We start from the raw sequence: 25,717 nt of genomic DNA, 5'->3' as shown, positions 1-25,717 counted from the left end.
TCAATATAATGTTTTGTTTACACCTAACTGAGGTAGCTCATTCACAGTGGAATTCTAATAGTACACTAGATTTTTACACAATCTCTAGAGATAAAATGCCAGTGCCACAAAAATAGTACTTGAGTAATTGTTCAATTTCATAATCAATATCCACATAATATCTATTGTAGGATTTGTGATTTTGACTTGGTAAGCTTGTGACAAATGCATTCAAACAGTATTGTTTCAAACTAGGATGAAGATATGAAGAGAAAAGTAAAGCAGTTGATGTATCCACAAATTGAATTAATGTTACCACCAGGCACAGGTGAACAGGTAGGAATTGCTTTCATTCACACCAACTCCATTTCACAATAATCCTTGGTTTTATTGCCCGTGTAGAATTTATTCATTCTTAATGTAATTGGCTGGTCTGGGCCTTTAATCTACAAAGTACCCACTAAATTTATCTGCCATTTCTTTGTCCCTCAATACTACTTCACCTGCATAATTTTCCAGTGGTCCAATATAAACTCTCCCCTCCCTTTTACTCTTTATATATTTGAAAAATCTAATGGTATTCTGTTTTATATTATTGGCTAGTTTGTCCTCATATTTCATCTGTTCCCTTCTAATAGCTTTTTCAGTTGGCTTTTGTTGGATTTTAAAAGCTTCCCAATCATCCAACTTCCTACTCACTTTTGCTACTTTATATGCCCTTTCCTTGGCTTTTATGCAGTCCTTAACTTACTTTGTCAATCACTATTGCCTACTCCTACCATTTGAGAACTTCTTCCTCTGTGGGATATATTTATTATGCACCTTCTGCTCTGCCATCAATCCTACCAATATCCACCTCCAATCCTCCTGGGGAAGCTCCTCTCTTAAGCCTCTGTAATTCCCTTTGTTCCATTGTAATACTGATACATGTGTCTTGTGCTTCTCCCTCTCTAAATGCAGTATGAATTCAATCATATACTCACTGCCTCCTAAGGGTTCCTTTGCATTAAGCTCTCCAATAAGATCTGGGTTATTCCACAACATCCAATCTAGGATGGTCTTTCTCCAAGTAGGCTCAAGGACAAGCTGCTCTAAAAAGATATTTTGTAGGCCTTCAACAAATTCTCTCTCTTGTGATCTAACACCAGCCTGATTTTCCCAATCCCCTTACATATTGAAGTCCCCCATTGTAATTGTGTCATTACCCTTATTACTTCCTTTTCCAGTTCCCTTTGCAATCTCAATCCCATATCTTGGCTATGAATTGGAGGCCTGTATACTGTATGATTCCCATAATGGTTTTTCTCCCTTGCAGTTTCTGAACTCCACCCACAAAGATTCAACATTCCCTGACCCCTTATCACTTCTTTCCAAAGATATAATTCCATCTCTTACCAAGAGCCACATCACTGCCTAGGCCTTCCTGCCTGTCCTTTCTATACAAAATAAATCCTTTGATGTTAAGCTCTCAACTATAGCCTTATTTTAGCCACAACTCAGTGATGCTCTAATTGCATCATGAGTTTGTCCACCTTATTCTGAATGTTACGCTCATTTAAATATAGCAATTCTATCCCGAATTATTTGCCCTTTTGAATTTTGCCTCTGTGGTACAATTTAACTCTTTGCTACATTTGTACCCAGTCATTGGCTTGTTCTTCCTTACATTCATGTTACACCCATCATCTGCTTGTAAACCTGCTGGCTCATCCGCAGCTCTATCATCCTTGTTCCTGAACCCCTGCCATATTAGTTTAAACCACTCCCAACAGCTCTAGTAAACCTGCCCACAAGAATATTGGTCCCCCTCGGATTTAAGTGCAAATTATCACTTTGTACGGGTTATCACTTTGTACGGGTCACATCTGCCCCAGAAGAGGTCCCAATGATCCAGAAATCTAAATCCCTACCCCCACTCCAATCCTTCAGCCACACATTTTTCTGCCATCTCATTCTGTTCCTATCCTCCGTGTCAAGTGGCACAGGCAGCAATCCTGTGATTACTACTCTTGAGGTCCTGCTTCTCAACTTCCTTGCTAACTCCTTGTATTTTTTTTCCAGGACCTCCTCCCTTTTTCTACCTATGTCATTGGTACCAATATGTACCAGAATATCTGGCTGCTCACCCCACACCCCCAGCATATTGTGGACACGTCCCGAAACAGCAGCTTGTTAGACTGTTACATGAATATACGACCATAAGACATAGGAGCAGAATTTGGCTCATCTAGTCTTCTCTGCCATTCTATCATGGCTTCTCTCAACTGCATTCTCTTGGTTTCTTCCCATAAACTTTGACATCCTTACTTATCAAGAACCCATCAACTTCCACTTTAAATACAGCCAATGACTTGGCATCATGGATTGTAGGAATATGGATCATGTACAGGTGAAGGAGATTTAGTTTAATGGAAACACAAGACACTGCAGATGCTTCGTTCTGTGAACAGGCAATCTGCTGGAGGAACTCAGTAGACTGAACAGCATTTATAGGATGGAAGGAATTATCCATGTTTTGTATAGAGACCTGCTTGAATTCCCCTACAGATGTGCTTAACCCACTGAGTTCCTCCAGCAGATTGTTTGTTGCTAGATACTGTTGTTTTGGCATCATGTTTGGTGCAGACCTCATTGGCTGTAAGGCCTGTTCCTGTGCCGTATTGTGCATGTATGGTGAATTAAATGCCAGTTTATCAGGATTGCAATATGGATTCACTTGTGAGACTCCCAACTGTAAGGGATTGCATGGTAACATAGTGGTTAGCTTAATGCTTTGCAGCAGCGAGCCATGTCCAATTCTGCTGCTATCTGTAACATTTTTTACGTTCTCCCTGTGACCATGTTGGTTTCCCTCAGATGCTGTATGTAGTTCCCTTCCACATCCAAAGAATACAGGTTAATTAGTCACATGGGAGTAATTGAGAGACATGGGTTGTTGGGACGGAAGGGTCTTGTATCTCTGAATAAAGTAAAATATTTATGTCTTTTTTAACCGGGGGTATTACTGTTCAGTACAACTTAAGAAATATGTGAAACCTTTGGTCAGGGTATGGATAGAAGGGGCTTGATTGACTAAGTATGTTTTCCATTTAGCCATCAACGAGTAGAAAAAGAGCACATGCAGAGGATGACCCCTTGCCTGCTAAACGTCCTACACATTCTGCTCTGAACAATAAGGCTGCTCAGGAGTAGGAAAAAGGGAGTGGATGTAACGTAATGTTTACCTTGCACGTGTGTGGAAACAAGAAACCGATTCTACCTGATCTATTCTGGACACCATCTATTTCACACAAGAATTTTTCTAAATAATGTATTTTTTCTACCAGTGTATCTTGAAATGTTTGTCATGTTTGAAATTAAATACTTCTAAATAGTTTCATACTATTTTTGGGAGACTATAATGGAAGATCACTTGCACTCCTGTCAAAAAATTATTTTACCTTTTACATGTTTTCCTAATAAAGGTATTGAAAGGTTAAATTCTCAAGGGAATTTAATGGTCTTATTTGGTACAGATAAGACCGGCTAAAAAAGTTGATGCTGATTAACACAGGTTAAACTGGGGAAAAAAAGTGATTGGATAAGGTCTACTCAAAGGTTGAGGTGGGAAAATTTCAAGATGGAATTAGGACAAATGACCACTTTAATCACTGCTGCTGGTAGTAATTGATGTGAAGCTGCCAATTGACTGTGTGGGCTGGATCCCAAAGATTTAGCCCTAGAAGGTGAAGGCAAAGGCACTTATTTATGGTGGAAACTGGAGGTTTCCTGTTTTTTTCCTCTTGAGAGCTGCCATTTTGATTGCATTTTTGTAAAGTTGCCCTTGTACTGTTTCCTTTGTGTTAGTACTGCAGTGTTTTAAAGGGGTGTACCAATTTAAAGTTGTTCTGAGCCATACAAATTATTAGGATCCTAAATTAAAACACTTTGGTCCAAGTTAAACAGTTGAGGTAGACTGGTAGAGGAGGTGAATGTCATCTGCTTTTTTTTAATGAAGATTAATCTCTGCTGGAGGATGTATGTGGAGCTTGGGTCATACTGGATTATTGCTAATCTTTGATGCTTGTTGTAGACATGGTTACAGCTCCTGCTGAGATACTGGAAGTGTCCTGCACAATAGGTATAGAGTAGGTAAATTGTGAAGTCTATTGTAAATATAATATTTACAAGTGTGGAAATTCTGCTCCTAGTGCCAAACAACAACTTGAACAGACTGGAGGTATTGTATTTCCTTATTCCTGTATATTGTTAGCATATCCTTGGCGCTCCATCACCTGAATGATCATGCAAGCTTGCCTGTAACTTTGTAAAGTAGCAGGACCATTTTGAGGCTACATTTACACAAAATGATGCCTTCTCATTTTTTAAGTATGTGAAATTGTTTTGAAATTAATACGGTATGATTGAACACCAATCTCAGGACCAGTTTTGATCTGAGATATGGCATTGAAATTCCACCTGCAGTGTTATATAATCTTTTGTTTTGATACCATTTATGTTTAAGATATTTTGCTTCTGTTAATAACATTTTAATTTAGTTTGGTGCAAACCAAATAAAATGAATAGATTACTCTCAGATGTAATCAGAGAATTGTCTCTTTATTTTTAATGTGCACCTGTATATTCTGAACACTTAATTGCATTTTTGAACCTTTTGATTTTTTTTCTATTTTTGTTATTATAGATAAACTGCCTTTGGAGCAAAGTGCGCATGTTGCCGATTTCTTTTTGGGCATTCTGTATTGTTGAGATCTTCTGTGTGATTTTTGCTGCAAAGTTATTGTGATGAACTGAACACTAGTTCGAGGAAGAATGGGGAGCGTGGTTAGAGAACTTTTCCTTTCAGGGTGATAACTTACTTTGTTTCTTTTTAATTTTCCTCTCCATGCCAGTTTAACAATGAATTAAAGTGGCATGTCTGAAACAAGTTGAAAATAATATCCTGCATTTTGTCCGTTTTGAAAAGCCATGCAAGTTTTAATCTATTGTATCCTTTGAATCATGCCTTCAAGTTTTACAAAATTTTCAATTAAAATTTATAATCTGTCACAAGCCTTCTAGCTGCAGCTCCCTTAGACAGATAAGCAGCCTCATTATCCCTGAGGATCACTGAAACACCATTCTCCTGTCCCCACTATCTATCAGTCCTAGGAAGGATATGCCTATGTGGTAATGCAACATGCTAGATTCTGTGTAATGGTAAAACATTTATTAGTTTACTTTCCACAGCCCCATTCTCCCAAGCATCTTGTGGTAGCTGATGTTTTGATCATTAAATAGCATAGCTTATCCCAGTACACTGCTTGCCTATTGAATAATTTGAATTAAAGTAACTTCTGCCCCACAATCTTGAAAGGGTCTTGTTAAGTAAATGTTCCTAATTAAGTTACTGTTTTATCCATTTTAGGTTCATGGTGTATATTTTTGGTCAGATTGTTTATATGAAAGTTTTATAAGTCAATGTTGATGCATATATTGTAAAATCAAGAAAATTCTAAGATAATTTTGTACAAATCAAGAAGTTTCTAAAGCAATAATACCCTTGTATTATGTTTGGATAAAATAAAATGTTTCCTTGTATCAGCTTTTATTTTTGCTTATTGGTAAATTCCCTTTGGGCAGAATGGTAAGGAATCTTAATTGCCACTCAACCCATTCCTGATCTTACTGCATCAGACTGTCTGCATTTGTGGAACATAATCTACTGTATCATACATACTTTATGATATTGCAAAGTATACTTGACTATCTGTGCAATCTTTAGGACTTTTAGCTCAGCCTAATCATTTGTGCTTATTCTACAAAAATGAGTTTTAGTAACAGGCAGTTTTCAAAATTGTAGAATGATGCAGCACAAGAGAAAAGTGGCCCATTGTTCCTGTATCACCGGTTTGGATAAAACTGCCCTTTTGATTGACATTCCTTTTTCCTCTTACAATCATGGTGTGTATTTTTGAAAGCTATAATTAAATCTGCTTCCACTGTTTAAACAAATTTCAGTAATGTACATTAGAGTGGATCGTGTCAGTTTGAACAATGGTACCACTGGACACCACCCCATGTCAATCTTCAGTTTCTGTACTAGAACACAATGGGTATAAGATGAGATGTCAGTGTAGCCTAGCACCAACTCCAAAGCTGAGGTCAGGTGTAGTTCTGAATGTCACTGTTGGGTAGTTTTGAAAAGATTATGCATAACAAAACCTAGGAACATTCTTCATTATAGATGGCCTTGGGGGTCAGTTAAGCTGGTTTTATATTCCATATCCTAAACCAGTTTTGCAGTTTTAATTAAGAAAAACAACCTGGAAGTAGAACCTAATCACAAGGTGTGATCTGACACATAATCAACAAAATCCATAAAAGCGTTCTGACTGCTGACAGCTGCATTTAATAGAACATTTGGATTAGGATACAGGGTGCAGAAATTTTAACTGTTTTTGTCCTGAACTACAATCATGAGTGAGAAATTTGAAAGGAGATTAGTTGCTGGGATAGAGTAAACTGGTACCTCATAGTGAGATGCTGAAGATGTTCTATAGGTCATTTGTGGAGAGCGCCCTCTTCTTTGTGGTGGCGTGTTGGGAAGGCAGCATTAAGAAGAGGGATGCCTCACGTCTTAATAAGCTGGTAAGGAAGGCGGGCTCTGTCGTGGGCACAGAACTGGAGAGTATGACATCGGTAGCAGAGCGAAGGGCGCTGAGTAGGCTACGGTCAATCATGGAAAACCCTGAACATCCTCTGCATAGCACCATCCAGAGACAGAGAAGCAGCTTCAGCGGCAGGTTGCTATCGATGCAATGCTCCTGAAGAGATCATTACTCCCCAATGCCATTCGGCTTTACAATTCAACCGCCAGGGGTAAGATATGTTAAAGTGCCGGGGTTAGGACTGAGCTTAAGTTACCATTCAATGTATTTTAATAAACTATTTAAGAACTTTTTAAAAGCTATTTATTAATGCTTTTTGAGAGGGTGATTTTAGATGCATATATTTATACTGAGTTAAGTATTGTATGTAATTAGTTTTGCTACAATAAGTGTATGGGACATTGGAAAACATGTTGAATTTCCCCATGGGCATGAATAAAGTATCTATCTATCTAATTCTGTGACCTCGAACACATGCAGTGTACTGAGATCAATATGAAGGAAAGTTTGATAATTACCTGTTTACTAAAACCCCTGTATGGCCATTTCCTTCACTGTCACAGTCACCAACGTATGTAAGAATTAGTGCACTATGACAATAAGACAGACTTAAAAGTTGAAAGTAAAGAACAAAGAATGCCTGCAAGAAAATGAATCTCAGACTTTTATGAGAGCACTTCCCTGTATTCAATCATTGATTAATTAGTTTAATACAGCACTATCTCCAGACTAGGTAATATCTGACCCTCAAATGTAGACCTATAGGATCACATACTTCATATCTAGCTATTCAAAAAAAGGTCTTTTTGAAAAGGACCATCATTTGCAGTTTGGAGTAAGATTTAATTATCCCATATCCAAGGTCAGGTAATCATCTGAACTTTATAAATCTGCTGATTTAAGACGAGCACAGAACTTCTCTTGTCCCATTATTCTATCACGACCAATTATGTTTTCAAATAAAGAAGAAAATACAAGGAGGTAAAATGGGAAACAGTGTCTATATATAAAAAAAAAAAATTCGCTCCCCTTGGAAGTTTTAATGTTTTACTGTTTTACAACACTGAATCACAGTGAATTTAATTTGGCTTTTTTGATACTGATCAACAGAAAAAGACACTTGTGTCAAAGCATGTACAGGCAGTCCCCGGGTTACAAAAGAGATCCATTCCTATGTCTGTCTTTAAGTCAAATTTGTGGGTAAGGCAGAACAGGTACATATGGTTCTTATTTAGTGTCAGTCAGTCAAATGTTTGTCTTAGTATATAGTATATATTTTTCCTTTTTATGCAGAGCTTTTATTTTTCTCGTCATAATAGCAGCAGAGGCCCTCGGTAATTGTACGGTAAACTTTGCTGAACCTTATATTAGTTCTTGCTCATGTAACTTTGCCATCCATGCTTCAATGAGACGAAAGGCTTCAGGTAACTCTTTTGTCAAAAACATTTTTGGTTCTGGAGCTTTTAGGTCCCAGTCTTCTTCCTCAAATGCTATCATCACTTTATCCTTTAAAATTGTTCCGATCGTTGACCGACTGTAGCCTAACAGTTTTTCAATGACGTTTTACCTCTTTCCAATCGTTTTATTATTTCCACTTTATTATCAACAGTAATCATTTTCCTTTTCTTTGGTGCATCACCAACACTTGCATCGGATTTACGCTTTGGAAGAATGGTTATAAGAAAGGGTAAATAAGAGAAAAACTTAAGCCAAATACAAAGTTACACACGCAACACACTGTTAACAGCAATGTGATCCGACTTAAAATGGCGGACAGCGTTCTCCTTCCTTGAGCCAATGAACCACTGTAGTGCATGCGTTCATTATTACGAACCACTGTATTGAACTATTGAGCTTTATGGCAGTCCGTTTGAAAGTACAAGTTGTCTGTAAGTTGGACGTTCATAACCCAGGGACTGCCTGTAGTTTAAAAGAATGAATTAATACCAAGAGTCTAAGTGAAATATGCTGAATTTCATAGTAGTTCAGCTTTAAAGTCTGGCTTTATTTCTCAGTTGATAAAGGTAGGAATGCACCTCATCAAATGGCTTTCCTATAAATGACCGTACTCTGTTATGCCAGGCGACCAACTTTGGATGATCTTGTAGTATGTCTCGATTAGCTCCAAGTGGCTGTATTTAAACAACAGATACAAATTATTCAAAAGCTTAAATCATGTATGTCAGTACAATCTCAGCACAACTTAAGTAGCAATGATAATGATTTCAGCTGCACCAATGTGAAGATGCAAGGAAGAGTGAAGAAATCATTTTTATATTATATTGTCAAATGCAAATTTACCCACATTTATAACTTACACAGTAGAGGCTCTAAAATATATTAAACATGAGAGTCTACATATACTGAAAATCTGCAGCAACACACACAATGCCTGAAGAACTCAGCAGGTCAAGCAGCATTTATAAGGGGAATAAACTGAGCTCATGTTAATCAGGACTGGAAAGAAAGGGCAATTCTGGATTCTGATTTCCTCCAACATTTTGTATCTGTCACTTTAAAATATTCTGCATGAGATCTCTTCTGTAGCAAAATTGACTGTCACTAAGCCCCTTCACCCTGACTAAAAAGCATACATTAGTGCAGGCAACATGCTGGACTTTAGCAAACCAGGCCAAATACAATGTAGACTGGAACTCCTGTATAAAGAAGTGAAAGGACAAAGCCATGGATACACAGTGTGATGTAGTTGTGTTGACACCAGCTAATGAATTTTTGTTATGCACCTTGTAAACCTCATAGACCCCAGTTTGGGAATTGTTATATGAAAGTAACTTTTTAAGATATTAAATGTTAATTATCTTAACTTGGCATCATTTAAATTTTCATAATCAGTTTGCCAGTAGGTGAAACATCCCAGAATGGATTGTGGTTCAATGCCAAGTATAAAACACAGGACAACAGAATAGCAACCATTAATTTACAAGACAATAGTGCAAGCAACCATGAACAATCAACAATTAGCAGAATGGTCACATGCAAATGCTAATCACCAAACTTAAATGTGAACAGACTCAATAATTATCAATTGGACAAGGATATCAAGAAAGACCATTTACTGGATGCTGTGTAGGGACAGTCAGGGTATTACACCCGAGTGAGTTTTGTTGAGAACCTGGATAGCTACAGGAAAGAAGCTTCAGAATTGACACGTAGTGCTGGAGGTTATGGACTTGTGGTGTCTCCCTGATGGCAATTTGATGAATAGCTGACTGCCAGGGTGGATGGAGTCACCAGTAATTTTTTCAGCTCTTTTTCACTCCGGCAATGAACAGATTTTTTAATGTCAGTAACTGACAGCCAATAATCTTCACTGAGTGGACCACTTGCTGCAACCTGAACTTGGAGAGGGAAGAGGCAGTGGGAAACCAAACAGTGATAGAGGTGGTCACAACACTCCCAATGATGGCCAAGTAAAAATTCATCAGGATATGCCCTGAGATGTTCTTAAAGTGGCATACGGGGAACAATCTCTGCTAGGCTTTTCTTGTGATGCTCATAATGTATTGGTAATAGTAATCCCCAGGAATTTGAAAGACCCAACCACAGACACAGCCTGACCAGTACTTTGTAGGGGCTGTCAACGCAAGTCAATCCTAATTTCCTCTGGCTTGATAGCATTCAGCTCCAAGTTGTTACAAGTGCACCATGCTGTAAAACAGTCTACCTCTCTTTGATAGCAGGTCACATCAATTTTAGAGATGAGCCCAACCATAGTTGTTGAATGGCTTTAGGATTGAATGGTTTTGTGGATGTACAGTCATTTGTATAAAGTGAGAACAGCAGGACTGAAAGAACACATCGCTGGGGAGAGCTTGTTCTAGACATTATAAGAGGCCTGTACTGTGCTATACTATTCTATGTTCTACATTAGATCGGATAAGATCCAGCCTTGCATACTGCTTCCTTCCTATCAGGAAGGATGTAATCCACTGACAGATAGTGTAGGGTACTGCTAGCTGGGTTCCACATGGTAGGCTTATTCAGAAAGTCAGAAGGCATGGGATCCAGGGAAGTTTGGCCAGGTGGATTTAGAATTGGCTTGCCTGCAGAAGGCAGAGGGTCGTGGAGCAGGGAGTATATTCAGATTAGAGGGTTGTGACTAGTGGTGTCCCACAAGGATCTGTTCTGGGACTTCTACCTTTCATGATTTTTGTTGGTGGTGTAGATAGTGTAGAGGATTGTCGAAGATTGCAGAGACATTGATAGGATGCAGAAGTGGGCTGAGAAGTGGCAGATGGAGTTCAACCCGGAGAAATGTGAGGTGGTACACTTAGGAAGGACAAACTCCAAGGCAAAGTACAAAGTATGGCAGTGTAACTTGGTAGTGTGGAGGAGCAGAGGGATCTGGGGGTACATGTCCACAGATCCCTGAAAGTTGCCTCACAGGTAGATAGGGTAGTTAAGAAAGCTTATGGGGTGTTAGCTTTCATAAGTCGAGGGATAGAGTTTAAGAGTCGCGATGTAATGATGCAGCTCTATAAAACTCTGGTTAGGCCACACTTGGAGTACTGTGTCCAGTTCTGGTCGCCTCACCATAGGAAGGATGTGGAAGCATTGGAAAGGGTACAGAGGAGATTTACCAGGATGCTTCCTGTTTTAGAGAGTATGGATTATGATCAGAGATTAAGGGAGCTAGGGCTTTATTCTTTGGAGAGAAGGAGGATGAGAGGAGACATGATAGAGGTGTACAAGATATTAAGAGGAATAGATACCGAGTGGATAGCCAGCGCCTCTTCCCCATGGCACCATTGCTCAGTACAAGAGGACATGGCTTTAAGGTAAGGGGAGGGAAGTTCAAGGGGGATATTAGAGGAAGATTTTTTACTCAGAGTGGTTGGTGTGTGGAATGCACTGCCTGGGTCAGTGGTGGAGGCAGGTACACTAGTGAAGTTTAAAAGACTACTAGACAGGTATATGGAGGAATTTAAGGTGGGGGGTTATATGGGAGGCAGAGTTTGAGGGTCGGCCCAACATTGTGGGCCGAAGGCCCTGTAATGCGCTGTACTATTCCATGTTCTATGTTTAACTTGCTATGGAGCAACTCTGGAACAATAGTGTTTAAGGTGGAGCTAAAATCCACTAACAAGATCCTCACACAAGTGCTGGGGAGTCCAAATGCTGAAGAACGTAGTGAATGTTGTTACGTACCCCGTAACTGGGTCACTTACCAGCAAAGATAGAGAGATCCGTTGAAGTCTGATGGTACTATTTCTAACAGTATTTATTGATAAAAATAATATCAATGCAAACATATATATAATATACGTCGTCAATACTAAATCTAAAAGTGCGGGTATAATAATAATCAATAAGAAATAGCTCTATCGTTGTCTAGGGGATAATGTATTGTCCGATGGAAATATAAAAGTCACTTTAGTTCATTCAAGCTGTAGGCTGCAGCCTTTGGTTGGAGTCAAGAGAGAGAGTTAAACTTGCCCATTCCTTTTATGAGGTCAATCCTTCGAGAGTCGGTGGGGGCTGAATTTTCCTTTGTTGTTAGCTAAAACCGTTCTTCCGTGGCAAGACCCACCAATTCCGAGGCAAATGGAAAAGGACGCACGTGGGCTGTTTCCACTGGCTTTCGCTATTACGCTGTTACGGGAGTTCTAGCGTTTCTTCTGGTGCGTCTGAGGGGCTGTTCCCACAGACCCTCTTTTATCCTGACTCACAGGGTCTCAGATGTCAATCAGGTTGGGATGGTGCAATCCCTCCACCAACCCCCCTCGGTTCATTGCCTGGGGGGGCTTCGATGAATCGTACAGTACTCAATACACAATTACGTCTCCAAAAGACAATGACCTGTTCCGTGGCTTTGTATCGCCGAAGGGCCAAACATTCCAAACGTCTCGCTCTCATTTCCTGGGCTTCCTGACCTGAATTAATAGCGATCTTGCGATTCTCAAAAAGGAGGGGGCTCAGGCGTAACACCCCCTTTCTTCAACGCGTTTTTTACCATCGGAAAAAAACGAAGTAATACAGAGTCTTACAGGGTTTTAGAATCCAACACAATACAAAAGTTTTTTTTTCTACAGAGTAACAGTTATACATTCAATTCAGCATCTAGATAAACAGTCCGCGAGCACATTATCACTTCCTTCAATATCTTAACATCTTGTACCTTACTAAAGTCTTGTAGCATCAGACTCCAATTTAATAACCACCTATTTGTAGGTCTTATTTTTCTTTAGCAAACAAAAACTAGAGTTGTGATCTTAGCTTACGGGTATACTACAAAAGTTCATGCAAATACTAATCTTTATGTTGCTTTCAAACTTAACAGGCAGGCTTCCATGGGGTTGTCTTTATTATTCACATGCTTTGTCGAAATCCCGTAAAACCGGTTTCTGCTATTTAAAAATGGCGTCCCATTAACCCTCGCCTCTTTTCCGGTTAATTCCCACGTGGGGATTTTGTGCACCCTGGCGAAATAGGCTTTCGTCCGCTCCTTCCATAGGAGTTATTTTATCAACAATGTGTTCCAAACTTAGACCATCTTCTGAATTTCCACCCAATTCTTTAATTTTATGCAAGTTGCTAGTTTTCTCTTCAGGACCCTTCAGGCTATTAATTTTCAGTTCAACCTCTTTGTTCAAAACGCATTTCAAATTCTGCCTTTTCACACCACACTCTGGAATAACAATAGCGTGTGGGGCCCCGTTACCTTCCAACGCAACCTGTAATTGAGCCACAGGCCTTGTGGTACCACGCCATTGTCTCTGTAGCCTGGTTGCTGCCTTTGATATCAGTCCAGCCTTTAAATTTTCTTCATTCAATTTGGGAACTACATATTTCCCTTTTCCTTCAATAATAATATTCATCTCCCCACTAACTCTTAACACACCTTCGAGCACAAACACCTGGGAACTCGCACTTCCCACTATTAACAAGGTTAACCCTTACTTCACTGAACCAAGTCTATCTGACCCACAAGGACTGCATTCCTTTTCAACTGAATCAAATACCTCAGACTCCTTCTGAGCTCCATTACTAGGTTCAGTACCACGTGCATCCACATCTTTGACACACTCAAATGGGACATTTGCCCCTTCCAGGCTTTCAATACCCGTATCCGGTCCAAATTCTAAATTCCCCTGATTCTCCCAGCTACTCTCTGGGCAACTCCCTTCCGGGGTCAACTCAACCCCGCAGGCGGAAATAACCTCATCTGCCAACCCAGCAGACTTCTTCAAGGTAAGGGCATCCTTTTCATCTAGGACTGCCCTCATTTCATTATCAGGAACACCTTTAGAATTTTCAACTTCTTCAAACAGTTCTGCCAAACCAGACAGATCATCCATGTCCAACTCTGGACCCTTTAACAGCTCTATCTGTTTCTCATCTTTATTTCGTGCCTCTAGAACTTTTCTCCTCGCTAAGGGCAGGTCTACCCCCTCCCCCTTACTCTCTTTCACTTTCCTGTTCTCCGTTTTTCCACCCTCCTGGTACAGGGTCGGTAAAAACGTCTCGGCCAAATCGATACTGGCCTGATTTAAACTGCTCTCTGTCTCAGCTGCCTTTCTCGACATGCTGCGAGTGACCGCGCATGCGTGATAGATCTTGGAATCTAGGGGCGGGACCGCAACGCTCACCGGCCGGCTCGTCAGTGTCATTGCTGACCAAACCTTACCACCGGCTAAATCATTACCCAGAAGGACGTCCATGTCAGTTCTTGGGAATTCTGATCGCACCCCCATTTCAACTGGTCCAGAGACTAGCTCGCAATTCATAATGATCTTATGCAAGGGCACCATTTCTGTCCCTTTTCCTATTCCTTTCACAGCTACCACTCCCGTCTTGCGACCAAAATCTAGTACCTTACTGCTAATCAATGACAGTTCAGCGCCCGTGTCTCTCCAGATCTGTACTGGAACTGGTGTATCTCCCTCCCTCACAGACACGGTTCCGTTTGACATACAAGTCTCAGACCCTTCTCGTACTCTGTTTACCCGGGGATTTCTTGTCGATTTACTGACTACCACGGCACATCTGATAGGGACCGCTGCTTTCCCTCTTCCTGTCTCCTTCCTTGGAGCAAAGCACCTAGATGCAATATGTCCCCCCCCCCCCTTCCACAATTAAAACAGGTCAAGCCCGGAAATCTCTGGCCGTCTGGCCTCTCCTCCCCAACCTTACCACTAGCTCCCGGCGGGACCTCTGCCTCAGCCGGCGGACTTTCTCGATCGTTCCCACGGTCTCTCTGGGAACTTTTATTCGAGGAAAACTTTGTCTTGTGGGTTAGGGCATATTCATCTGCGAACCTAGCAAATTCGGAGATGGACTTATTCAGCTTCTCATTCAAATACGTCCGGATATCCTCCGAAACACAACCTTTAAATTCCTCAATTAGAATTAACTCCCTGAGACGCCAAAAATCCTCTTCCACTATCTCTGCTGTGCACCAACGGTCCAAGAGCACACCCTTCTCATACGCAAACTCGGTATACGTCTGATTCCACCCTTTCTTTAAATTTCTGAACTTTTGTCTATACGCTTCAGGTACTAATTAGTAACTCCGGAGAATGGCCGCCTTTACTTTGTCATAACTCTCCGCCTCTTCCTCCTCCATGGACAATGCCGCATAGGCTCATTGTGCCTTCCCTTTTAACACACTTTGTAACAACGCCACCCACTGCTCTTTGGGCCACTTCTGATTCACTGCCGCCTTCTCAAAAAGCAAGAAATAACTATCAACATCCGTCTCCTCAAACGGAGGTACTAACCTCAACTCCCGACTAACATTAAACCGCTCCTCTCGGTCTGACCCTGAATCTCTTCGCTCTTGCCTTAACTTCTCCATCTCCAAGGCATGTTTCCTGTTTCTCTGCCTCCTCATACTCTCTCTCCTTCTCAGATCTTTCCTTTTCTTTCTCAGCTCTCTCTCTCTCCTTCTCGGCTGCTTCCAGCTGTTTTAACTGAATTTCATGCTCCCTTTTCACCTCTAACGCCTTTAGCTGGAGCTCATGCTCCCGTTTCACCTCTAACTCATTTTACTGGAGCATGACAATCCAATCCCGGACCAGCACCCCACAAATGTAACACTTACCCAACAGGCTGGTATATGTCTAGGGGAAAAGGAGATCCAGCCACACACCAACCCACCTCCCGTACACGCAGGTGCTGTGAGAATCGAGTTTATGCCTCGCGCTGCTCACCGTATCAACTTCACACCAAATACCGTTATGACATACACTTTATAGAATTTACTAACATTAACTAAAGAAGTATTAGGCAATACAATATATATATACAAGGAAAGAACAAAACAAAAGGCGCCAACTTATCAAAGTTCAGTCAGTGTAGTGCACATCGTAGGAGCTCAATCAACGAATCATCCGACAGCCACGTCGTCACCCCTGGGACCACCCGGTGGTCTTACGAGCCGTCTAGCGCCAGCCGCGGTGGTCCACCTTCCTCGTCCGTCTCTCCTGCCGACTCCCTTCACCCCCAAGCCCGCGCAACCCCTCCCCCAAGTTCCCAGCCTCACAAAACACAATAACATTCCCCATTGATTAACAAATGAATACAATTACCATATCAGCCATTCTAAAGCGAAACAACGGCGAGAGAAACATTTAACAGACAAAGAAACATTCCTACTCGTAACAAACCAAAGAAGCCCTTTTTAGTAACATACACCGGACATTGTACATTCTCTCCCCACCAGCAAATGTCATGCCCTCATGGCATTACTAGAGTTCCCCAAAGCTTCTTGCAACACACAAAACCCCACCCAGGTGCAGAAAGCAGTGACATAACTACCCAGAGCAGTAGAAATCACACTCGGTTCTCCTGGTACCACATATGTCAACCGCTCCAGGGGGCGCCTAATCCTCTGAGATCTCCATACCCCTCTGCCCCACTGGGCTCCCTCTCCACCTGCGAACCCACTGTCTCGGACACCCCAGGTCTTCCTGACAGACCCTCACCCCCTTCCTCACGGGGGTCCTCCCTCACCTGAGATCTCTCCGGCTCACGCTCGGGCTCCACCCTCTCTCCCACCACAGTTGGCTGCCTCTCCATCTGACCCTCAGGACCTTCCCTCCTCTCACCCAATTCAGTATGGGAAGGGCCAGGAGCCTCCTCTCCTGGTACTGGAGCACCAGCAAATGGGAACAGGGGCCACTCATCTGAGTCGTCCTCTTCCGAATCAGTAGCCATTTCCAGCCGAGGGACCCATCTCCGCTCTTCAGCAGCGGGCTCTTCCCTTTCTCGGCGCCCTCGCAGAGTCCTTGTACTAGGCGTAATCTCCCACTCTGGCTCCGTATCCACCTGCACCGCTTGACCCAGCGGCAGCAGGTGATTCCGATGGAGTACCTTGATAGGCCCTTGCCCATCCTCAGGTTTCACCCGGTAAACTGGCAGGTTCGGCATCTGGCTCTCTATTACATAGGGGCTGGCCCCCCATCGATCTGCCAACTTGTGCTTACCAGGGAGTCCCAAATTCCGTAAAAGGACCCGGTCGCCCGGCAATAATTGAACAAACTTCACCTTTCGATCATACTGCATCTTATTCTTCTGATTTTGTTTGGTAGCCGCCGCCTCAGCCAACTCGTACGCCCGCTGTAACTCCCTCTTCATGTCGGACACATACTTTAGATGGGACTTCCCGGGTAATTCACCCACTTCACCCTCAAAACACAAGTCAATGGGCAACCTCGCTTCCCGCCCGAACATCAGATAATAGGGCGAATATCCGGTAGCATCATTGCGAGTACAATTGTAACAGTGAACCAATTGTCCAATATGACGACTCCACCTGCTTTTCTGCCCAATCTCCAGCGTCCCGAGCATATCCAACAGGGTCCGGTTGAACCTCTCTGACTGCGGATCTCCCTGTGGGTGATAAGGGGTAGTCCTAGATTTCTCAACCCCAAGCATAGTCAGTAATTCATGGATAAGGCGGCTCTCAAAGTCCCGCCCCTGATCGCTATGGATTCGCCTGGGAAGGCCGTAATGAACAAAATACTTCTCCCATAACACCTTCACCACTGTCGTCGCCCTCTGATCCTTAGTGGGAAATGCCTGAGCATAGCGAGTGTAATGATCGGTGATGACTAAGACATTCGCGGTGTTGCTGGTGTCAGGCTCAATCGACAGAAAATCCATACATACCAGGTCCAGAGGTCCCGCACTCTGCAAGTGCGACAGTGGAGCCGCCAACGTGGGCAGGGTCTTCCTCCGGATGCAACGACTGCAGCCCCTACAGTATTCTTCGACTTCCCCCCTCATCCGGGGCCAGTAGAACCGGTCTTTGAGTAATCCATAGGTCTTTTCCACCCACAAGTGTCCAGAATCATCATGTAGGGCCTGGAGTACAGCCTGCTGATACTCCTCCGGCAGGACCAGTTGCCAACAGTGGGGTTGGTCCGGAGGCGCCGTTACCCGGTACAAGATTTGGTTCTTTAACTTCAACCGAGACCACTCCTTCAACAACAGGGGCACGAATGGGTGTTTCGCCTTCTCAGCCAACGCCCCATCCCCCCTCTCGACCGCTCTCCACACTGTGCCAATGCCCGGGTCATTTTGCTGAGCAGCTGCCACTTCCCCCGGACTCAGTTCCGGCAACTGTTTAGTCCGCAGTGCAGTCAGGTCACAGTAAGCTAGGGGTATGGCATCGTCAAAACCCCCCAAATGGTCCACGGCTCGTTCCAGCCTCCCTCTTCCCTCGGCCTTCACGGTGATAGCAAACTGACACATAGCCTTCACTCCAGGGGCAGGGACACTCTCCCACTCCTCGTCCCTCTCCTGTTCCCCTGGCTCCCGACGAGACAAAGCATCCGCATCGACAATCTTGCTTCCAGGCCGGTACCTCAGGCTGAAATCATATACCGACAAGGCCGCCAGCCACCGATGTCCTGTGGCATCCAGCTTCGCCGAAGTCAAAATATAAGTGAGAGGATTGTTATCCGTTCGCACCTCAAACTTGGCTCCGTACAGGTAATCGCCCAACTTGTCCATCACTGCCCACTTCAGCACCAGGAACTCCAACTTGTGAGTGGGATAGTTTCTCTCCGATGGCGACAAGCTTCGGCTGACAAAGGCTACCAGCCTCAATGCTTTGCCATGCTCCTGGTACAGAACAGCCCCGAGACCCTCTCGACTGGCATCCGTGTGCAGCACATATGGCTTCTGGGGATCGGCAAAAGCCAACACTGGGGCCTGGGTCAGTGCCCTTTTCAAAGATCGGAACGCCTCTTCACATTGATCATCCCATCTCGAGCCAAAAGGTTCCGGCGGGTTCCAGTATCCTCCAGCGTCCTGCCTCTGGTCCCCCGTCCTTTTCTTTCCCACCGGGGGATAGCCACACAACAGCTGAGTCAACGGGTGACACACTTTGGCGTATCCTTTCACAAATCGCCGGTAATACCCACAGAACCCCAAAAATGAGCGCAGAGCGCCCACTTTCTGGGGTCTCGGCCAGGTGGTCACGGCCTCTATCTTGGTTGGATCAGTAGCCACTCCCTCTCGCGAAATGATATGGCCAACATAGCTAACCGACGACTTGCAGAACTGGCATTTGTCCAGGGAAAGCTTCAACCCTTCTTCATTAAGCCGGCCCAACACCTTCAACAGCCTCTCCTCATGTTCCTCCAAAGTCGATCCAAACACTATCAAATCGTCCAGGTACACCAGCACCTCTAACAGATTCATATCCCCCACAGTTCTCTCCATGAGCCTCTGGAAGGTGGCTGGGGCTCCCGATATGCCTTGGGGCATTCGTTCGAACTGAAAGAACCCCAGCGGGCAGATAAAAGCGGTCTTCTCTTTATCGCCTGGACTCATCAGGATCTGGTAATACCCACTTCTTAAATCCAGCACACTGAACCACTTAGCACCGCTCAGGCAGGCCAGCGCATCCTCGACTCTTGGGACAGTATATTGATCAGGGACAGTTCGCCGATTCAACGTCCTGTAGTCAACACACATGCGCACTCGCCCATTCTTCTTCCGTGCCACCACTATTGGGGACGCATAAGGACTTCGGGACTCAGCTATGATTCCGGCCTCCTTCAACGTGCACAAGTGCTGCCGCACGTCCTCAACATCTGCCGGAGCCAGCCGCCGGGATCTCTCTCTGAACGGGGTGTCCTCCGTCACCCGGATGGTGTGGCGAGTGCTTTTGGAGCAGCCAACATCAAACTCGCCCCGAGAAAAAACAGCTTCCATCTTCAGCATCTTCTCCACTAGCCTGTGTTTCCACTCCGGCGACACAGGGGAATCCCCGAAGTTAAAGACTTCAGCGGTCAGCTCCCTTCGATGCTCCGATCCCTCCCCGTTAGGGGTCCTCACTGGTGCGCTAGACATTACCGTCACCGGGAACAGATGTGTCAGCGGCATTCCCCTCTTAAAGGTGATGTCTCTTGCCGTGGGGTTCCTGACACTTATAGCTATACGCCTCGCATGTACCACCCCTGGTCCCTGCACTTCGGGCCTCACCTTCAAGATCGTCTGGGGCGTCTACTAACAGGGCTTCGCCCGTCGGCACTCCTGGGAATCTGGGGGTCCCCATCACTAGTGCTACCTCCCCGGGTCGGATCACCTTGGGCCTCGCCTGCGTACACCACACCGTCCCTCGTTTACACTCTGGGTCCAGTCCGAGGGAGGTAACCCCTTCTTCGAACACTGCTCGAAACAATGGATGCACCGAGAGGGTCTCCAGAAAGTCTTCCCCCGCTTTCTCCTTACAAGCTCCCAGGAGCCGTCGCACAACGGGGGAATTAGTCCCCACCAGGAGGGCAGCACCACCGGTTTCCACCGGGTCAGGACACACCAACACCAACGTCTCAATAGCTTCGGACACTCCCACATCGCCCTCCGAGAACTCCAATCTCACCGATAGGTACCCATCGTACGGGTAGTCACCCTCACTCACACCCCAAATCTGCAGGGCGTCAAATGGGGCTACGGGCAAATGCTTTAGATATTGGTTGTAGAAAGACCGGTACAATAAGGTCACCTGCGATCCCGTATCCAGAACGGCTTTTGCGTAAACTCCCTCTATCCGTAGACCCACACTGGCACGGGGTCCTACCAGCCCATCTGGAATAGAGGCGTGGGCACCCGGTGGTCCCCTGGCTGATCTCTGGGAACGTGTTCCTCCAGAGGCTCCAGACCGTTTCCTCACTGAGCCTCTCCTAAGTTTCCCAACACCTCCCCCTTCTTAGTCGCAGGGGGGCTTGTCCTCCGCGGAACTCCTGGTCTCTCACAATCCCACCTAAAGTGTCTCTCCTCTCCACAGCTATAGCACACCGTCGGCCGCCCACAGTCCCGCCTGAAATGCCCCTCTTTCCCACAGTTAAAGCACACGCTGCCTGCCTCCCCTCCTCTCCCAGGACGATTCCCACTCCCAACCCACGGCACTGGTCACCCCTGAGAGTGGGTACCTCCCCTGTCCCTCCCCTCCAGAGGGGATTCTCTACTCCCGGTGGGTTGTCATTCCTCCACCCAGCCACCACTTCCTGTATCGCTGAGGATCGCTCCCGTAGGCCCGCGCCCCTTTTTCGCCCCAACGCTCTCTCTTCCTCCCGCACCTCTCTAATCAGTTGCCCGAAAGATGGAGGGGGGCCTTTCCTATAAGCCTGCCGAATAGTCCACGCCACCTTGTCCTCCTCCAGAGAGCCACTGAATAACTGATTCATCCTCATGCTAGCCACGTCAGGCGCCTTCACTATCCCCCGGCGCCGCAGCCCCGAGAGCATCCCCCCCATCCTAAATATGTACTCGGAGAGCTTTTCCCCTCTCCATTGTTCCAGGCGTTGGAACTCTGCTAAAAGCAGCCAGGGTTCCCCTGACAACCCAAACGCTCCCTCCAAAACTTCTATACATTCCTCCACTGAGGCCCCAGGCTTCTCCGCTTTCAACTCCCGAACTGTTTTGGCTGCTAAACCCCTCAAACTTCCCACCAATCACTGCCGCTTCTCCTCCTCCGAGCCTGGCCACTCCTCTAACATCAAGGACGTATGCTCGATCCAGGTCTCATAGTCCACCTCCCCGTCCGGAGTAGGCTTGGCTCCGGAGAACACCCCCAGCTTCAGCCGTGGCCTCTCGGCCACTCCCACCAGGGAGTTAAGTGCGGCTGCCAGCTCGGAGGCTTCCACCCTACCTGGGGAGCGGGGCCTAGTCACGACTCCCTCCTCCCTTTGCTAGTGCCTGCCACCTCTCCGGGGTTTTCCTCTAGCTCTAGCTCCTCCTCCGATGTCTCTTCAGCCTCATCCTCGGAGAGAGTGTGGAGTCCCCACAGCCCCTCCTCCCCCGGTACACTGACCATCGCCGGCAGTTCCAACGTCCTGACGTCAGCACTCGTACTAACCAACACCCAGCTAGACTCCATCTCTTTACCACACCGTCTAGCTACCAATTCTACCTGCCCCATACCCTTCACCAAACTTAACCCCCACACTACCGCGTCTCCCGAAACTCGAAAATCCACTCCGCTCACTACGCATGCGCACTGTACCGGTACACCTTCAAATCCGCACCAGCGAACAATTTTCTCTCTCTCCATTTCCGCTCACTACCTGCGCGATTCCACAGCCCCCTGACAATCCAATCCCGGACCAGCACCCCACAAATGTAACACTTACCCAACAGGCTGGTATATGTCTAGAGGAAAAGGAGATCCCCTGGGACCACCCGGTGGTCTTACGAGCCGTCTAGCGCCAGTCGCGGTGGTCCTACGAGCCGTCCAGCGCCCGTCCACCTTCCTCGTCCGTCTCTCCTGTCGACTCCCTTCACCCCCAAGCCCGCGCAACCCCTCCCCCAAGTTCCCAGCCTCACAAAACACAATAACATTCCCCATTGATTAACAAATGAATACAATTACCATATCAGCCATTCTAAAGCGAAACAACGGTGAGAGAAACATTTAACAGACAAAGAAACATTCCTACTCGTAACAAACCAAAGAAGCCCTTTTTAGTAACATACACCGGACATTGTACACTGGAGCGCATGCTCCCTTTGTTTGTCGGCCCTTTCTTTCTCTCTCTCGGCTCTTTCTTTTTCCTTCTCAGCTGCTTCCAGCTGCTTTAACTTAATTGCATGTTCCAACCTTAATTTCTCCAACTCTAACTGAGCCGTCCCACTAGCTGGTACCTTTTCAGGGATATTTTCCAATACCTCCGCTGCAAATACATTCTTCTCAATATAATACTGAGTTATGGACCTTCGCACCTCCTGCTTTTTCATTGACAACTTCACCTCTGTGAGGTTTAACCCCTTTGCCATATTTATTAGGTCTGATTTGGTGGCCGCCTCTAGCGCCTCCAGAGTCGGGTTTTCTATAAATTCACCCACGTCCATCTTTGCTGGTTTCCTGTCTGGCTACCTGCGTAACCAGATCCAAGTTTGGGCTTACAAGCCTGATTCACTGGCCTCCCAATTTGGTGTCAAATCCTGAGACGAGAACCCCAATTGTTACATACCCCGTAACTGGGTCACTTACCAGCAAAGATAGAGAGGTCCGTTGAAGTCTGATGGTACTATTTCTAACGGTATTTATTGATAAAAATACACAAAAATAGTATCAATCCAAACATACATATAATACACCTCGTCAATACTAAATCTAAAAGCGCGGGTATAATAATAATCAATAAGAAATAGCTCTATCATTGTCTAGGGGATAATGTATTGTCCAATTGAAATATAAAAGTCACTTTAGTTCATTCAAGCTGTAGGCTGCAGCCTTTGGTTGGAGTCAAGAGCGAGAGTTAAACTTGCCCATTCCTTTTATGAGGTCAATCCTTCGAGAGTCGGTGGGGGCTGAATTTTCCTTTGTTGTTAGCTAAAACCGTTCTTCCTTTGCAAGACCCACCAATTTCGAGGCAAATGGAAAAGGACGCACGTGGGCTGTTTCCACCGGCTTTCGCTATTACGCTGTTACGGGAGTTCTAGCGTTTCTTCTGGTGCGTCTGAGGGGCTGTTCCCACAGACCCTCTTTTACCCTGACTCACTGTGAAGGGAAAAGGAGGAATGGCGGATACGCCCCTGCACCATCTGTTATTTATAAACATGCACAGGTCACCACCATGTGGCTTGCACATAGTGAGCTCTTACCATCTGCTCTAAACAACTGGTATCTTGCCATTTGACAAAGTTGTTTGGTATGTCTGAGTTAAGTCATGTTTCAACAAAAAGCAGAAATATGGACTGAGTCCTAATGAAGGGTCTCAGCCTAAAACATCCACTCTCTATTCCTTTCCAGAGATGCTACCTGACCTGTTGAGTTCCTCCAGTTTTTTGTGTACAGGTCCCATGAATTTTTGACTTGTCTGACAACTCTAATGATATTTACTCAAGGTTTGCTCCCAAACCCTTTCACAATTATGTATGTGGGCTTTTTTGTGTGTCTATAGTCTCACAAATGTAATTTCATTCTCAATACTAGAAGATCAGTTTTGAGCAGGGCATCTGAATGCTTTACCTGCATTAGTTCACAGATGGCCAGAAGATCTCCCACCGTAATCTGCTCACCACAAATGAAGGGCTGGTTCTTCAGAAACATCAATTCCAATAAGTCTAAAGTTGTGCTTAATTCACCCAGAGCTTTGTTCAGCTTCTCTTGGTCCACTGCCTGGCCTGATGCCTTGGGAATCAAAACCTGTACAAGCAGATTCCAAAAACAAAAAGTTTCAAAACACTTTAACACGCATAACTATTGGAGATCAATGATTTTGCCCAGAGAATAGGGAAAGATGTTGCAGATTGAATACAGTGTAGCTCATTTACTTCGGTAAAAGGAATAAACATAGAAACATTGAAAACCTAGAGCAGAATACAGGCCCTTCTGCCCACAAAGCTGTGCCGAAAATGTCTTAATGTGTAGACTATTTTCTAAACGGTAAGTGAATTAAGAAATCAGAGGCGCCAAGAGACTTGAGTCCTAGTGCAGAATCCTCTGAAGTTTAACTTGCAGGTCGAGTCAGTGGTAAGGAACGTAAATGCAGTGTTAGCATTAATTTCAAGAGGTCTAGAATATAAAAGCTAGGATGTTTGCATTTACCCTATTTAAAAAGAAAAAAAAAACAAAAGCAGGCCTTTTCCAAAGGTTGGGTGAGACTAGAACTAGAGGGCATAGGTTAAGGCTGAAAGGTGAAATACTTAAGAGGATTTCGCTGAAAGGGTGCTGAGAGTGGAATGAACTGTAAGCAGAAGTGGTGGATGTGGGTTCTATTCCAACACTGAAGAGAAGTTTGGATGGGAGGAGTATGGAGGGCTATGGTTCAGATGCAGGGTCGATGGGACTAGATGGGCTGAAGGGCCTGTTTCTGTGCTGTAGTGTCCTCTGACTCTAATGCTGAAGTTTTAGAAGGTATTGGTTAGACTACATTTGAAGTATTGTCAGCAGTTTTCAACACCAAATCTAAGAAAGTATGTGCTAGCATTGGAGAGGGTTCACAATAATGATCCCAGGAATGAAAGGTTAACATATGAGGTTTTGATAGTTCTATAGCACTGTACTTGTTTGAGTTCAGAATCACAACTTAGGAAGTGTATACAGTACTGACAAAGTTCTCAAATATATTGTTGGTCATTATTCCTACACATCCAGGTTTAGCCTGGAGTTTTATGCTCAATCCCTAAGGATTCAGTGCATGGCAATGAAAATGGTGCCGGTTGGGAATACAGAATTGAGGTTTTCTTCTCAAATGGATGTAAAAGATCATTAAGACTATTTTGAAGAACAGGAGATCTCAGGAGTGACGACCAACATCATTGAAATATGATCACAATGATGTTAGTGGGAATTGTGCATATATTAACTTTTTCTCTGTATTTCAGTAAAGCATTTTGTGATGTTCGGGTGGGGGGGGGGGGTGTCCAATAACAACAAAAGCTGCTCTATAATTGAAAGTGTTTCTGCTTTGATACAGACCTCCAGAATGAAGACCTTTGCTGCATGAAACCGCACATTGGCGTGCTGCCACGCCATGTATTCATCCACCTTTGCCCGCTGAAACACGTCTTGAGGGTACCAGAACTGGGGCACATCGTACTTTGTTGCGAGGTACTTCAGGATGGCCACACTGCAAACAAAATCCTCAAAGAGGTTACTTTCTGCATTT

General features: G+C 44.6%; 2 protein-coding genes across 5 annotated transcripts in view; one reads left to right on the top strand and one right to left on the bottom strand.

The window, feature by feature from the left end:
• Positions 1 to 5,559, top strand: part of chek2 (checkpoint kinase 2) — a 92,931-nt gene extending 87,372 nt beyond the window's left edge. For all 3 annotated transcript variants that reach the window (XM_073065947.1, XM_073065948.1, XM_073065949.1), the window contains 2 exons: positions 235 to 315; positions 3,073 to 5,559. In XM_073065947.1, the coding sequence (XP_072922048.1) occupies positions 235 to 315; positions 3,073 to 3,171 (180 nt within the window). In that variant the 3' untranslated portion in view covers positions 3,172 to 5,559. The remainder of the gene's footprint in view (positions 1 to 234; positions 316 to 3,072) is intronic.
• A 2,100-nt stretch (positions 5,560 to 7,659) lies between these two features.
• The window catches only part of gstt2 (glutathione S-transferase theta 2), a 51,249-nt gene continuing 33,191 nt past the window's right edge, over positions 7,660 to 25,717 (bottom strand). Inside the window, exons 3-6 of one of the 2 annotated variants that reach the window (XM_073065957.1) lie at positions 25,528 to 25,678; positions 24,076 to 24,252; positions 8,666 to 8,761; positions 7,660 to 8,549 (exon numbers count right to left, since the gene is read on the bottom strand). In XM_073065957.1, the coding sequence (XP_072922058.1) occupies positions 8,532 to 8,549; positions 8,666 to 8,761; positions 24,076 to 24,252; positions 25,528 to 25,678 (442 nt within the window). In that variant the 3' untranslated portion in view covers positions 7,660 to 8,531. Of the gene's footprint in view, positions 8,762 to 24,075; positions 24,253 to 25,527; positions 25,679 to 25,717 lie in introns of both variants that reach the window. The other variant, XM_073065956.1, reaches the window with a different exon arrangement.

Source organism: Hemitrygon akajei, chromosome 14 (assembly GCF_048418815.1).
Source record: "Hemitrygon akajei chromosome 14, sHemAka1.3, whole genome shotgun sequence".
Classification (NCBI taxonomy): domain Eukaryota; kingdom Metazoa; phylum Chordata; class Chondrichthyes; order Myliobatiformes; family Dasyatidae; genus Hemitrygon; species Hemitrygon akajei.
The sequence above is the reverse complement of the archived record's forward strand: the minus strand, read 5'-3'. Positions and strand labels throughout refer to the sequence as shown.